Here is a 16,785-nt window from a genome sequence, read left to right on the forward strand (position 1 = left end):
GGCTGCCTCCAGCTCTTCTGCTTACATTGATACGTAGATACATAGAAGATAGGAGCAGGAGGAGGCCTTTTGACCCTTCGAGCCTCCTCCACTATTCATCACAATCATGGCTGATCATCCAACTCAATAGCCTAATCCTGCTTTATCCCCATAGCCTTTGAACCCATTCTCCCCAAGTGCTATATTCAGCCATCTCTTGAGTATATTCAAAGTTTTAGCATCAACTACTTCCTGTGGTAATGAATTCCACTGGCTCACCACTCTTTGTGTGAAGAAATGTCTCCTTATCTCTGTCCGAAATGGTTTACCCAGAATCCTCAGGCTGTGACCCCTGGATCTGGACACACCCATCATTGGTAACATCTTCCCTGCATCGACCCTGTCCAGCCCTGTTAGAATTTTATAAGTCTCTGTGAGATCTCCCTTCATTGTTCTGAACTCCAGCGAGAACAATCCCAACCTAGTCAATCTCTCCTCATATGACAGTCCTGCCATCCCTGGAATCAGTCTGGTAAGCCTTCGCTGCACTCCCTCGAGAGCAAGAACATCCTTCCTCAGAGAAGGAGACCAAAACTGCACACAATACTCCAGGTGTGGCCTCACCAAGGCACTGTACAATTGCAGCAACACATCCCTGCTTCTATACTTGAAACCTCTCGCAATGAAAGCCAACATACCATTCGTCTTCTTTACTGCCTGCTGCACCTGCATGCTTACCTTCAGCGAATGGTGCACATGGACACCAGGGTCCCGCTGCACACTCCCCTCTCCCAATTTACAACCATTCAGGTAGTAATCTGCCTCCCTGTTTTTGCTTCAAAAATGAATAACCTCACACTTATCCAAATTATACTGTATCTGCCATTGGTTTGCCCACTTGCCCAACCTGTTCAGATCTTGCTGTAGGATCCCTGCACCCTCGTCGCAATTCACCCTCCCACCTAATTTGGTATCATCTGCAAACTTTGAGATGTTACATTTTGTTCCCTCATCCAAATCATTAATATATATTGTGAATAGCTGGGGTCCCAGTACCGATCCTATGGTACCCCACTGGTTACTGCCTGCCAATTTGAAAAGGACCCATTAATCCCTACTCTTTGTTTCCTCTCTGCCAACCAGTTTTCTATCCACCTTAATACATTTCCCCCCAATCCCATGCGCTTTAATTTTGCATAATAATCTCTTATGCGGGACTTTGTCAAACGCCTTCTGAAAGTCCAAATATACCACATCGACTGGCTCCCCCTTGTCGACTGTACTGGTTGCCTCTTCAAAGAATTCCAACAGATTTGTCAAGCATGATTTTCCCTTCATAAATCCATGCTGACTCTGACTGATCCCGCCACTGCTTTCTAAATGTTCCACTATAAAGTCCTTGATAATGGATTCAAGCATTTTTCCCACTACCGATATTAGTCTTACTGGTCTATAATTCCCTGCTTTCTCTCTACCTCCCTTTTTGAATATTGGAGTGATGTGAGCTACCCTCCAATCTGCAGGGACAGTTCCGAAGTCTATGGAATCCTGGAAGATGACCACCAATGCATCCACTATTTCCAGAGCCACCTCCTTAAGCACTCTGGGATGCAGATTCTCAGACCCTGGGGAATTTATCCACCTTCAATCCCATCAGTTTTCCCAGCACCATTTCTCTACTAATGTTGATCTCCCTCAGTTCTTCCCTCTCACTAAACCTTTCATTCTCCAACATTTCTGGGATCTAATCTGTGTCCTCATTTGTGAAGACAGAACCAAAGTATGTATATAAATTGCTCAGCCGTTTCTTTGTCCCTAATTATGCATTTCCCTGTTTCTGTCTGTAGGGGGCCTACATTTCTCTTTACCAATCTCTTTCTCTTCACCTATCTGCAGAAACTCTTAGTGTCAGCCTTTATGTTCCCTGCAAGCTTCCTTCCGTACTGGACTTTCCCCTTCTTAATCAATCCCTTCGTCCTTCGTTGCTGAATTCTAAACTGCCCCCAATTCAGACCTATTATTTTTCTTGGCTAATCTGTATGCTTCTTCCTTCGATCGGATACTATTTCTAATTTATTTTGTAAGCCATGGATTGGCCCTCTTAGCCCCTTTGCTTTTGCGCTTTAGTTGTCCAGTTGTGCTGACCTTCAGCTCCACTCACTCCACAATTCTCCTACTTGGATTCGACTCTCCTGTTAATCCTGCTATAGCTACTCAGACTGACGAACCAGTCTGCTACAATCCAGGTGGTGGGTGTGATGTGTTTCAAATCAACCCTGTGTACTCACTGAGTGTCTCCACTGGAAAGAGGAAGATCATGTGTGCTGTGTCCTTTTATATGGGTTGGTGTAATGCCCTCCTGTGGTAGTGTCACCTCTGTGTGTGTCGTGAATGCCCATTGGTCGTGTCCTATCTTACTGGCCTATTGGTTGAATGTCTGTGTGTCCTGTCTCTGGTGCTCCCTCTAGTGTCTATCTAGTCTATGTGTATTTACATTGACCCTTTGTGTATTTACAGTGATGCATATCACCACATTGGCCATTCTAAATTGCTCCTTAATTGGAAAAAAAAGAAGGTTTTCACTCAGCCTGTGGTCTCCTATTGGGATGTTGGGTCAATGTAAATGATAAACTAATATTAACTGTCAACTTAAATGTGAGATAAGTTTAGGTGCCATTTTCTCTGAGGCATAGACTGAGTGTTAAACCTCAGGCAGTTCCTTGAAGAAGGAATTAATCCAACATGAAAAGTTGGATTGGCACACAATATCCCCACTTCGCTGAAAAATTACGCACAGATTTTAAGATTAACATGGATTACAAAATAGATCTTAAAATACAATGTTAACCTTTTCTGTTGTATAAATAGAGCCGGCCAGGGAAAAGATCAGTAGCGAAGAACTGGTGCTGTGTAAATATTAGTGTAAATAACGTTAAGTTTCGTTTGACTCCCAAACTCGTGTTGGACTCTTTGTGGCCCTCACAAAAGATCTGTAAAATGTCGTGGACGGATACATTATCACGGTCGGGACTGGAAAATCCCACTGTTAGTACCCCTATGATCCAGAGCCTACATCCTGTATGAGCAATGGGTTAATGTTATCAGGATCATGGGGCGACGTGGTGGCACAGCGGTTAGCACTGCTACCTCATGGCGCTGACGACCCGGGTTTGATCCCGATCCCAGGTCACTGTCCGTGTGGAGTTTGCACATTCTCCCTGTGTTTGTGTGGGTCTCACCCACCCCCACACCCCAAAGATGTGCAGGGTAAGTGGATTGGCCGCGCTAAATTGGCCCTTAATTGAAAAAAAAATGATTGGGTGCTCTAAATTTATTTTTAAAATGTTATCCGGATTATAGGAACAGGAGGAGCCCTTTCAGCCCGTTGAGCATGTTCTGCCATTCAATGAGATCCTGGCTGATTTGTGACCCAATTCCATATCCCTGCCCATGACCCATATTCCTTAATACGCCTGGTTTGATTGATTTGTTTGATTTGATTTATTGTCACATGTATCGAAGTACAGTGAAAAATATTTTTCTGCAGCCGGGGGGACGTACACAGTACGTACATAGTAGACAAAAAGAATAATCAACAGAGAACATTGACAAATGGCACATCAACAAACTGTGATTGGTTACAGTGCGGAACAAGGGGCCAAAGAAAGCAAATACATGAGCAAGAGCAGCATAGGGCATCGTGAATAGTGTTCTTACAGGAAACAGATCAGTCCGAGGGGGAGTCGTTGAGGAGTCTAGTAGCTGTGGGGAAGAAGCTGTTCCTATGTCTGGATGTGCGGGTCTTCAGACTTCTGTTGAACAGATATTCATCAGTCTCAGGTTGAAAATTAACATTTGACCTCTGCTGAAGAGTTCCAAATGTCGACAGCCGTCTGCTCATAGGTGTGTTTTCTAACTTTGCTCCTGACAAGTCTGGCCGGGCAAGATAGAACCAGTTAACATTTAAGATCAATAACCTTTCATCAGAACTGGAAAATGTTAGAAAGGTAACAGGTTTGAAGCAAGTGCAGGGGCAGGGGAAAGGGGCAGAGGAGGAAGGAACAAAAGGGAAGGTCCGTGACAGGGAGGAAGAGAGCAGAGATTAATGACAAACGGGCGATGTGCAAGGCAAAAGAAAACGGTGATGGAAATGGAAAGATACAAAGGATGAGTCTGGAGGAGGTGTAAATGGCAAACACAGAATCAATACCAACAATCTGAAAAAATGAGGCAGTGGTCATGATTTGACATTGTTTACCTGATGATAGGTCTGGAAGGCTGTAAAGTGCCTAACTGAAAGAAAATGTGTTGTCCTTTGAGCTTACATTGAGCTTCCTTGGTAAAGTGTAGGAGGCCATGAATGGACAGAGGGGTCAGAATGGGAGTGGGGCAGAGAATTAAAATGACAGGTGACCGCATGTTCAGTGTCGTGGAATAGATGGAGATGTTTCACAAAGTGAGCATCCGATCTGTGCTTGATTCCCCTAGTATAGAGGAGACGGCACTGTGAGCAGCGAATATATAGACAAGTGCAAGAAAACCCGCTGTTTCACTTGGTAAGGAGTGTTTAGGTCCTGGAGTGGTGGAATGGGAAGAGGTAAAAGGGCTGATGTTGCACCTCCTGCACTGGTGCAGGAAGGAGCCATGGGGAGAGGAGGGAGAGAGTGAGGGGTTGAAGCAGGTGTTGGTGAGGGAATGCGGTAAGGGGAAGGGAGGGGAGGATGTGTTTGGTGGGGGTATCATGTGGATTATAGATTTGTGATTGGGGGGATGGTGGGAAATGGAAGGGACACAGTTGAGGGCCCTCAATCGCCGTGAAGGGGATTCCAGAATTCAGGGGAAAAGGAAGACATGTCAGAAGAACTGGTACTTTTCCCAAGCGGCAGAAATAGTTTCACTCCATCTACCTTATCTGTCCTCTTAATAGCTTAAAAATTTTGACTGAATCACACTTAATCTTTCAATTCCTGACACTACAACCTTTGTTAATCCTAGCTCTCCTTGTACTTTAACCCTTGGAATCCAGCTGTAATTCTGCTAAATCTGTGGGAAATGCAAGTTGCAGTTCCCAGAACTAAACACAGTGGCGGGGATTCTCCTGCAATCGGCGGGGGCGGCCCGTACCAGCGGCAAGAACGGCGTGTACCACTCCGGCGTCGGGCCACCCGGAAGTTGTGGAATCCTCCGCACTTCCGGGGGGCTAGGCCGGCGCTGGAGGGGTTGGCGCCGCACCAACCGCCGCTGCGGGCCGGCGCAGGTTGGCGCATGCGCAGAACCGCCGGCCAGTTTACTGAGCCTGCGCAGGGTGTTTCTTCTCGGCGCATTCCATCACGGGGACTTACAGAGGCCGACGCGGAGGGAAAGAGTGCCCCCATGACACAGGCCCGCCTACAGATCGGTAGGGCTGATCATGGGCCAGGCCACCGTGGGGGCACCCCCCCCCCCCCCCCCCCCGGGGCCGGATCCCCCCGAGGACCCCGCTAGACGGCCAACAAACCAGATCCCGCCCGGATGGACCATGCCCATTTCATGCCGGCGGGACTGGCCAGAAACTCGCGGCCGCTCAGCCCATCGCGTCCCGGAGAATTGCCGGGGGGCGGGGGCGGGGCGCTACCGACGGACCCCAACCAGCGCGACGTGATACCCGCCCGAAAACTGGCGCTGGAGAATTCGGCAGCTGGCGTCAGAGTGGCGGGGTGGGATTCACGCCACCCACCGGCAATTCTCTGACCCGGCGGAGGGTCGGAGAATCCACCCAGTACTCCGGTGTGGTCTAACCAGGCATTTGTATAGTTGTAACATGACTTCTAGCCCCTCTAGTCTTTCAGATAGAAGGACTGGTATCCCATTAGCCTTTCTGACTATCATTTTATTTGTTTATGACATTTTGTTGATCTTTGTGCATGAATCCCAAAATCTCTTGAGACCCCCCCCCCCCCCCCCCCCCCCCCCCACCCCCCCCAATGTTTCCAGCATGACATCATTCAGAATGTGGCCTGTTCTACCCTTTCGGAGCCAAATTGGATGACCTCACATTTGCCCACGTTGAACCCTATTTGCCAGGGTTCTGCCCATTCATTTACTCTGTCCAAATCTCTTGGTAATTGTAAGTGCCAGTCAGAGTACCTGGCAATTATCCCTTCTCTCCGCCTCCTGCCGCTCGGCCAATTTTCTAACCATGTCAACCATTTGCCTCCAATCTCGTGAGCTCCAACTTTAGCCAGCGGTCTCGAATGGGAGACGTTATTGAATAACATTTGCCAACACTCTCCTGACCGCTATTTTTTTAAGTACCCAACTCATTTTTTCCGATTAAGGGGCAATTTAGCGTGGCCAATCCACCTAGCCTGCACGTCTTTGGGTTGTGGGGGTGAAACCCACGCAGACACGGGGAGGATGTGCAAACTCCACACAGACAGTGACCCAGAGCCAGGATCGAACCTGGGACCTTGGCGCCGTGAGGCTGCAGGGCTAACCTACTAGGCCACCGAGCTGTCCTCCCGACCACTATTTTAGTCACTTCAAAAAATTCAATTAGATTTGTCAGACATGACCTACCCTTTGCAAATCTCTGATCAGCTGGAAGGGTTTCAAGGTGTTTAGTCACCCAACACGTAATGATAGATTCTAGCAATTTCCTGACGGGATGTTCGGCTATGTGGTCTATAATTCCCTGGTTGGCCTCCCTCACCTTCCTTTAATAGATGACCTTTAATTACAAATTAAATTCACTGGAGATGGTACGAGATGGCTACATCCCTTTGCTGCCTCGATCACTGAAAAAATACCTTGCGGTCTGACCAAATGCCACGCTGGAAAAGGTAGATAAATTTATCTATTTGGGACAGATGACAAGAGAAGATGGTCGATGCGATGCTGAAATGAGAAGATGGATAAAGTCAGCCAAAAGTAACTTTTGGATAGATGAAGGACGTAGTAACAAAAAAACTCAAGATCGCAACAATGGAAAAAACATGCTTAAAATTCTACATTGTAACCGCTTTCCTGAATGCCTCAGAAACCTTGAGAATAAATACAGATCTGTGGAAGGAGATAGAGCCCTCTGAAAATGTGCATGCTCAGATGAATGTAGATCATAGAATTTACAGTACAGAAGGAGGCCATTTGGCCCATCGAGTCTGCACCGGCCCATGGAAAGGGCACCCTACCTAAGCCCACACCTCCACCCTATCCCCGTAACCCAGTAACCCCACCTAATCTTTTTGAACACGAAGGGCTATTTAGCATGGCCAATCCACCTAACCTGCACATCTTTGGACTGTGGGAGGAAACCGGAGCACCCGGAGGAAACCCACACAGACACAGGGAGAACGTGCAGACTCCATACAGACAGCGACCCAAGCCGGGAATCGAACCTGGGACCCTAGCGCTGTGAGCCAACGGTGCTAACCACTGTGCGAGCGTGCCGCCCATGCTAATGTGTGCTAAAAATGTCATATACCGGACCATAAGACAAATGAAGAGGTGCTTGAAATTGTAACAGCAAAACAGACTCTTAAAAAGTGACATTCAGAAAAGAGAGAGTGTCAGTATTTCGTCCATTTGATCAGAGCTCAGAAGCTGCAGAGATCTCTCTTAGAGGGCAAAGTGGAGGGCAGTAGAAAGAGGGGTCGACCGAGGTGTTGGCACATGATCCAAGTCACAAAGCGGTGGCAGATGAGCTACAGCCGATGTGTGAGGATGGAGCAGAGACAGACGAGCGTAACATCCCGTGAGCAGCAACAGGACAAAAACACATGGGCTAAAACTACTAGATGGATTTATTTACAGAAGCCAAGCGGTACAACAATTTATTCAGTAATAATGAAACTGAAAGTAATGCATGCGGTTGGTGATGAAGGTCTTCCAAAGCCTGACAATTGCTGAAGTTTTTCAATGGCACGGTCAAGTTTATGTTTTGATTATCTTGTGGGATGTAAAATTGCACAAAGACGGTGTGGATTTTAACAAATTCGTAGAGTTTAAAAGCTCTGACAAAACGAAGAAGTATTAGAGAATTTCCCACCATTATTCTGTTTAAGCCAGAGTTACCAGTGATCCACGATGCAAGGTACAATCATAGGAATGAGTGCCTCAATTGCTAAGGAATGTATTGGTCCGTAGCCTCCAAGCTTCTGAGTGCCATGACTGGGGTGGGGGGGGGGGGGGGGGGGGCGGAAGGGCAGCACGGTGGCGCAGTGGCTGGCACTGCAGTCTCATGGCGCCGAGATCCCAGGTTCAATCCCGGCTCTGGGTCACTGTCCGTGTGGAGTTTGCACATTCTCCCCGTGTTTGCGTGGGTTTCGCCCCCACAGCCCAAAGATGTGCAGGCGAGGTGGATTGAATACGCTAAATTGATTTACAGAAGCCAAGTGGTACAACAATTTATTCAGTAATAATGAAACTTAATTGGAAAAATGAATTGTGTACTCTAAATTTATTCAAATAAAACTGGGGAGGGGAGGGAGGGGAGGATCCCAAAGACATCGCAAGTTGGCAGAATTAAAAGCACTTCTAACTGCTAGGAAACTATAATATTGACTTGACATGAACCCCTCATGACTTGCTCAAGGGGCCCCTGACTACCGACTCCCATCTGATTTGAAAGGATGTTACCAGGACTTGATGGTCTGAGTTATAAGGAGAAGCTGGATGGGCTTGGACTTTTTCCCTAGAGCGCAGGAGGCTTAGGGGTGAACTTATAGAGGTCTATAAAATAATGAGGAGCATCGATAATGCAGAGAGCCCACTGCTTTTTCCAAAGGTAGAGGGGTCCAGAACTAGAGGGCATAGGTTTAAGGTGAGAGCGGAGAGATACAGAAGAGACCAGAGGGGGAATTCCTTCACACAGAGGGTGGTGAGCATCTGGAACAGGCTGCCAGAGGCAGTGGTAGAGGCGGGTACAATGTTGTCTTTTAAAAAGCAGTTAGATAGTTACATGGGAAGGGTGGGTACAGAGGGATATGGGCCAAATGCTGGCAAGTGGGACTAGCTTAGTGATAGAAACTGGACAGCATGGACCAGCTGGGTCGAAGGGCCTGTTTCCATGCTGTAAACATCTATGATTCTATCCCCCCACTGACCACCTGATCCCCCTATGTGCCCCCCCCCCCCCCGACCAGGTCCCAATTGACCTTTCAACTCCACCCCAATTGAACACCCAATCCCGCGAAAGCCCGCCCATGCCGGCCGACCCTCCGACCAGCCTGCTCCTATCCCCACCCACTGACCACCCAACACCCCCACCGACCAAAAGACCTCCTCTGATCAAGCCTCTCCCACTGACCACGCAACCCCCACCACTGACCATCTGACTGACCAACACCCCCCCCCACACCAATCCACTGACCCGACACTGACACCTTCATCTTGACCGACAGCACCTCTCTGACCAACCGACCCCGATTGTCACTCTGTGAAAGTTCAGCCCGTTGTGCAGGTTCAAAGCCTTTGCCCAGATGCAATTTCATTTTCATTGAGGCCAATTATCTTGACTAATGTTTAGATGCACCAACCTTCCCAGGTTCTCGAAACAAGGGAAAATCGAACCCTAGCTCTTCAGGTGGGAAATCCACGGGATGGGGTGAAATGCAGATTTTACGTCTGTTCCATTTATGCATTGACTTCTATTACGATCCTGGAGCAGGACCCAAACTTTACCGGGATACTGACTGAAACTCCAATACTTATTAATTTGTAAGACTGTGAGGATGCTTCGCTCCAGGAGTAACTCCACGTGCAAATAGGAATATGGGGCGGGATTTTCCCGTACCCGGTGGGGCGGGGCGTCCCGGCGGGATGGAGTTGCGTGAACCACTCCGTCTTCAGGCCGCCCCAAAGGTGCGGAATCTTCCGCACCTTCTGGGGCTAGGCCGGCGCCGGAGTGGTTTGCCGGTGGAAGGCCTTTGGTGCCGAGCCAGCCGGGGCCGAAGGGATTCTGCGGCCGGCGCGGGTCCGCGCATGTGCGGGAGCGTCAGCGGCTGCTGACGTCATCCCCGCGCATGCCCGCCCACGGATCGGTGGGCCCTGATCGTGGGCCAGGCCACCATGGGGTCACCCCCCGGGGCCATATCGCACTGTGCCGCCCCCCCCCCCCCCAGGACCTCGGAGCCCGCCCGTGCTGCCGTGTCCCGCCGGTAAGGGACGTAGTCCAATTTACACCGGCGGGACCTGCATGGAGCGAGCGGGACTTCGGCCCATCGCGGGTCGGAGAATCGCCGGAGGGGCTTCTACCAGCGGCCGCTGACCCGGTGCAGCACGATTCCCGCCCCCGCCAAATCTCCGGCGGGGGATCGGAGAATCCCGCCCATTGTATATTAAAATAAACTTTATTACTAACCCACTATTAAACTAAATTTAACATTGGAAAATAAATAGCGTACAATTACCAATTAAACAATGCTGGACAATAAACACTTTAACTCCTCGCTGATATCTTCTTTATCTCCAATCAAGCAAAACCCATCTAGAGTCAAACCCCACTTTTAAATATAGTTAGCAAACAGGGGCATGTTTGCCAGCTTCTGAATAAAGAATTCCTTTCAAAAGACTGCCTGGAGAGAGAGAGAGAGATCCTTCAGGAAACAACCTACAGATCCTTGCCTGTGTCAAACCATAGCATTTACCAGAAGCTGGTGTTCTGTTCACAGCCAATCTGAACCGGCTGACTCAAAACCTGACTGCCTCAGGGCCTGGCTCCTCCCATTAACCCACTAGTTACATTCTTATCCCATTCAAATCCCATAATCTGATTTGGCAAATCTGCATATTAAGGTGAGGAGCTGCTAGTCTCACTTTAATATCCACTCGCTGATCCGCCAGGGCATTGGGATAAAATCCATTCATCTTGGAGACCCCAAGCGAGCGCCGGTTAGTAATGGTCTCCACAAACAGGGACCAGGTGTACTGCCAGTCAGGGTGGGGGGGGGGGGGGGGCTCCCAAGGAGCCCTGGGTGGCTGGGCTCTGGGTAGGGTGGCACCCTAGTACTCCGATGCCACCCAGACACCCTGGAACTGCCAGCCTGGCACCCTGGCAGTGCCACCCAGGTACTGCCAAGGTTCCCATGTGTGCTGCCAGAGGCATTACCAGGATGGCAGTGCCAATGCGCCTGGGTGGCATTTTGCCACCTGCAGATTGGGCCTGGGGCGCCCTGCCCATATTAGGAGAGGGGCTGTGGGCTCGATGACCCCCTTATAGATGAGTTGGGGCATTGGAGGGGTCCGAGGGTTGTGTTAGGGAGTCGTGAGAGCTGGGTTCCATTTTTAAATGATGAGCAGGAAATGAGACTCGTCCCCACTGAGTCCTGTTAGATAGCGGGTTCTGTCTAGCTGCTGCCAGCCCCGGGAGTCACCCAGCGAAACGCATTCGACGCATGAATCTGGGAGCAATTTAACGGAAATAAAACAGAGTCTCTAATTATCTACTCTCCAGAAATCATCACAAAAATCCAGTCTTGTCCTTTTGCACATAAGCATGGCTTGAAATTAGGATGATCTCATTTTTATGATGCCGTCTCTAGCCACAGTGTTGGCCTGTCTTTTAAACCAGGATTTAAAAAGATTTACTGCAGATATATATAATACAATATACACCTGAAATTCTAATGTTTATCACTCTTCGTGCGAGTGTAAATTGGGAAGGTGTAAAGATCAGTGTTCTGGGTGGCTCGGTGGCACAGTGGTTAGCACTAATGCCTACAGCACTAAGGACCCGGGGTCAATCCCGGCCCCGGGTCACTGTCCGTGTGGAGTTTGCACTCGATGGAGAACCTCCTGCCTTCCTACCTTCGCCCTGAATAAATGCGGGCAGTAAGGCTAGTAACGTCCTTCCCTCCCCACTGTCTGTGTGGGGTTTGCACTTTCTACTCGTATCTGCGTGGGTCTCACCCCCACAACCCACAGACGTGCAAGGTAGGTAGATTGGCCGCGTTAAATTGCCCCAGTCCCATGGATTTTGCACACAGTGAGTGGAATTAAATGTCCTCTTTCGAATTTTCAGCTTGGGACGGGAGGTGGGGGGGACGGGAGGTTGGGGGGGGGGGGGGGGTTGACGGTTGTGTGGGGGCCTTTTAATTGGGTGGGAGGGTGGTCGATGGAAAACCTCCAGCCCTCCTGCCTTTGCCCTGAATAAATGCGGGCAGTAAGGCTAGTAACGTCCTTCCCTCCCCACTGCCAATTCAGGCGTGTAATTGGGCAATTAACATTGCCTTAAGAACCTCGTCCTTCAGAGTTGTGACGTGCGAGATTCCAGAAAAGCCAACCCTGATTTGGTTGCTTGAGGATTTCTGTGGTGGCGGAGCACATTGGTCAAAGGCACACAGTACCTGATATCGGAAAGGGGCGGACCGTTGAGAAGCCCCCCCCCATACCCGTGCTGTCAACCCCCCTTCCCCCTTCCCCCACAGCCCTCTGCTCCATGACCTCCATCCATTTCTCATTCACCTGTGGCCTGGCCCCCTTCTGGTGGGCGAATTACTGGCAGATACCACCTCCCACCCCCAGGTGGCACTGCCAAGCCATGCACAACTGCTGACCCCAATTGGCTGGCAGCTCCGGTGGGGGGGGGGGAATATAGGGGTGGGATTTCCACCCATGGTGCCCCTGATGCCAGGGAATGCCCTCTATCTTCCTCTCCAATGCCTCATTGGCACTTAATACTGAGGTCTTTCCCGAAGGAGGCAACGCGGGCCCCTGGGCAGCTTTCCAGCTGGCAGGCGAGACCCCTTCACCAGGATTAAAATCCGCCCTCTGTGTTTGGGCATCCCGCCCATTTTATTTCTCATCCTTTATTTGCAAACAGAAGACAGCTTCCACATAACTCCGACTATTTAAAAACGAATAAAATAGGACATACATGAAAATTGCTTATTGTCACGAGTAGGCTTCAATGAAGTTACTGTGAAAAGCCCCTAGTCGCCACATTCCGGCACCTGTTCGGGGAGGCTGGTACGGGACTTGTACTTTGTTAGCGGGAGCACACACAGCTGTAACCTTGCTTACAAGACCTGTACAGGGAACATAAAAGCAAAAGATAGTTTGCGAGTGATGTATTTTTTATTAGCAGTGTGAGTGAGAGAATTGCACAATGAACATATCCTCTGTCAATAACACCAGTTATAATAATAAAAAGAATAATCTTTATTAGTGTCACAAGTAGACTGACATTAACTCGATAATGAAGTTACTGTGAAAAGCCCCGAGTCGCCACACTCCGGCGCCTGTTCGGGTACACAGAGGGAGAATTCAGAATGTCCAATTCACCTAACAAGCACGTCTTTCAGGACTTGTGGGAGGGAACCGGAGCACCCGGAGGAAACCCACGCAGACACGGGGAGAAAGTGCAGACTCCGCACAGACAGTGACCCAAGCCGGGAATTGAAACTTGGACTCTGGCGCTGTGAAGCTACAGTGCTAACCACTGTGCTGCCGTGCTGGCACGCAACAACGTCATTACCACCGAATGGAACAAATACTCTTTCGTTGGCAGTTGTCATTAAGAGGGACCGGGAAAGTGCCGTTAGCTCCGTCAGATCGGAGTGCACGTCCTTTCCTCCCTAACTGAACGCTGAATTAAACTTTATTTTCATTTACATTCCCGGAACTGAAAGCTCCTCTGTGGGATCCTCCGCCACGCCGGCAGCCCACGGATTTCCCCCATGACGTGGCGGTGGCCACAATGGGAAAACCCATTGGCCGGCTGGGGGAATGGAGAATCCCAGGCCGGAAAACGGGACTGGCGGGAGAGAGAATCCCGCTTCCATCTCATCTGGGCCTGTGTTTCCCGACTAAAGAACCAACACTAATATGGAAATGCCCAAAGAGAAAGAATTAGCAGCTTGTTCATGCCTGACACGCACAAACACATGAATAATGAAATGCAGCAATATCTTTGTACATTGCAATCTATATTTCAGTACAACAGCTGTTCTGAGCTCTTGCCTTTCCTGAGTTCTTCTGAACCGATTTATTTTTTATTCCTCTTTGAAAATCTGTGAAATAATAACGAGTGTTCAAGATCCTTTCTGGAACAATAGAAGAGGACTAAATACCGTTGGCTGAGCTCTGCAGGTTTTGAACCATCCAGCAATCACTGTTACCTCAGGATTCCGGGCCCCTTATTTTGCCTGTCCCGACTCTTGGTGATACATTTTTGATTGTAAGTCAAGATTTGGCCCATCTGTTGCTGCAGTTTTCTTTAATGCCACCTCAGTTGAAGGCAAATGGTTTTGCAAGCCTTCGGAAAGCAGTGCGATTTGGCTCAACGTTGTTCTATCATCGGGGTGCCTACTATGGCTCATTGGGTTGCACCCTCACCTCTAATCCTGAGGATGTGGGTTCAAGCCCCAATCCAGAGTGTTGAACACAAAGTGCAGAGTGACACCCCGGCGCAGCGCTGGGAGGGCGTTGCACGGTCGAAGGTGCCACCTCTCGATCAGATGCTGAAACCTATTTTTTTTGGCGCTAAGTGGATCAGGGGGGTGGGGAGCGGGCGAGAAAGCAGATTTGAGAAGATGAGCTGTGATATTATTGAGGCTCGAAGGGCGTGTGATATGTTTCTAGTTTTATTTCTTGTTTTATTAAACCGAGGCCCAGTCTGCCATTTCAGGTGGATATAGAATAACCTTTATCGCACTAATTTGAAGCAGCCAGGGGAATTATTCCTGGTCCCCTGACCAATATTTATCCTTCAACTAGCATCACTAAAAACTGTTTATTTGGTTGCTATGACGTTGCTGTTTGTGGGAGCTTGCTGTGCACATATTAGGTATGCACTACAAGGTGACTATATTTCAAAATGTGCTCTATTGGCTGTAAAGTGCTTTGAGAAAACGTAAGCAACGAGGGATGCTGTCTAAATGCAACTCTTTCTTTCTATGTTTGCACTGGAATGGAGTCAGATTTGCTCTCCACCCACAGACACAAGGGGTGGGATTCTCCGACCTCCCCGCTGGGCCGGAGAATCACCGGGGCACGGCGTGAATTCTGCCCCCGCCGGCTGCCGAATTCTCCGGCGCCGGGGTTTTGGCGGGGGCGGGAATTGCGCCGCGCCGGTCGGCGGCTGCTGGCAGCGGCCCCTCCCGGCGATTCTCTGGCCCGCGATGGGCCGAGCGGCCGCCCGTTTTAGGCCGGTCCCGCCGGTGTAAGTTAGACCAGGTACTTACCGGCGGAACCTGGCTCTTTGGGCGGCTTCCGGGGTCCCCGCAGGGATCTGGCCCCGGTTGGTGCCCCCCACGGTGGCCTGCCCCGCGATCGGGGCCCACCGGTCCGCGAGCGGGCCTGTGCCGTGGGGGTACTCTTTCCCTCCGCACCGGCTGCTGTGGACCTCCACCATGGCCGGTGCGGAGACGAACCCCCCTTCGGCGCCGGTTGGCGCGGCTCCAAGCCCTTTGACGGCAGCTGGCGTGGCGCCAACCCCACCGGTGCCGGCCCAGCCCCCCTGATGGTGCAGAGGATTCCGCAGCTTCCGGGCGGGCCGACGCCGGAGTGGTTCCCGCCACTCCTCGGTGCCCCGCCGGGTAGGGGAGAATCCCGCCCGAGCTCTCACTGAGAATCACAACAGAACAATCACAAGTTGAGAATTGTGACTGATTCTGCCGACTTTCCTGGGCTCAGTTGCAATCCTCTGGCTCTTTGCCGGTCTGACATTACCCAGGCGGCAGAACAGTTGGGTTTGTCCACGCTTCACATCGAGAAATGGCGGGAGGGCTGCAAGAAGATTAATTTCACCATTCTGCGCTTTCTTATCAAAGGCAGAAGAAAATTCACCTGCAGACACTTCGCGAGCAGTCTGAGGTACAGAAAATGACGCCACGAGAGAGGATGAGGCTGCGGAAATTGCAGAGCGCCGACGAGAAAGCCAAGAAGCTAAAGTATGTGCGTGATTCTTCTGTCAGAACCGGGTCAAGTGGTTAAATGGCCTCCTCCTCTTCCTACGTCCATTTACTATTGTAGAGTACAGACATTTCAGTACTTTGCAATTTTAATTGATCCATTTTATGTCTGGGCCAATCTGACTTGTTAACACCAATTTGTATTTACATAGTGCCTTCCAAATTATAAAGCACTATTCTGAGGAGCTCCACAAGAGGGTTGTTAGGAAGTAAAATTGGACACTTTTTGTGTCAACCTTTTTCCATTACTTGTTGTGACCATAACAGAAAACAGCTAATTTGTCACAGTAATAACTCACTGTGCGCTGCTTGAAATTGTTTTCCTTCTAAATTGCTCAGAGTGCTTTCTGAAAAAAAATTATTTGGGGTGGAATTTCGAGTCCCCTTTCACTGATCCCCCTCCCCCCCCCCCCCCCCCCCCCCAGCGCAACAAAGAGTATGAGAATGGCACGGTAGCACAATCGGTTCGCACTGTTGCTTCACAGCGCCAGTGTCCCAGGTTCGATTCCCGGCTTGGGTCGCTGTCTGTGCGGAGTCTACACATTCTCCCCGTGTCTGTGGGTTTCCTCCGGGTGCTCCGGTTTCCTCCCACAGTCCAAAGATGTGCAGATTAGGTGGATTGACCATGCTAAATTGCCTTGAGTGTCCGAAAAAGGTTAGGTGGTGTTTACTGGGTTACGGAGCTAGGGGGAGGTGCGGGCTTAGGTGGGACACTCTTTCCAAGGGCCAGTGCAGACTCGATGGGCTGAATGGCCTCCTTCTGCACAGTAAATTCTATGATTCTATTAAATAAAATTAACAAAGTACAGTGGAGACCGGAGATGCCCTTACAGGAATTTGTTAGTTGGAATCAGTTCCTGGTTATATTAAACAAAGTGCTTCAGAAGGAGCAGGTTAAATATGCAGTTTGCAAAGA

The 16,785-nt window shown here is 49.8% G+C and overlaps 1 protein-coding gene across 3 annotated transcripts in view; it reads left to right on the forward strand.

The window, feature by feature from the left end:
• Positions 1-16,785, forward strand: part of nek11 (NIMA-related kinase 11) — a 336,506-nt gene that overhangs the window by 169,936 nt on the left and 149,785 nt on the right. For 2 of the 3 annotated variants that reach the window (XM_038796561.1, XM_038796564.1), the window contains one exon: positions 15,729-15,848. The exons of the other annotated variant lie outside the window; for it this stretch is intronic. In XM_038796561.1, coding sequence (XP_038652489.1) covers positions 15,729-15,848 — 120 coding nt within the window. The remainder of the gene's footprint in view (positions 1-15,728; positions 15,849-16,785) is intronic. 3 annotated transcript variants of the gene reach the window in all.

The sequence above is a fragment of the Scyliorhinus canicula genome, chromosome 5, assembly GCF_902713615.1.
Source record: "Scyliorhinus canicula chromosome 5, sScyCan1.1, whole genome shotgun sequence".
NCBI classification, from domain to species: domain Eukaryota; kingdom Metazoa; phylum Chordata; class Chondrichthyes; order Carcharhiniformes; family Scyliorhinidae; genus Scyliorhinus; species Scyliorhinus canicula.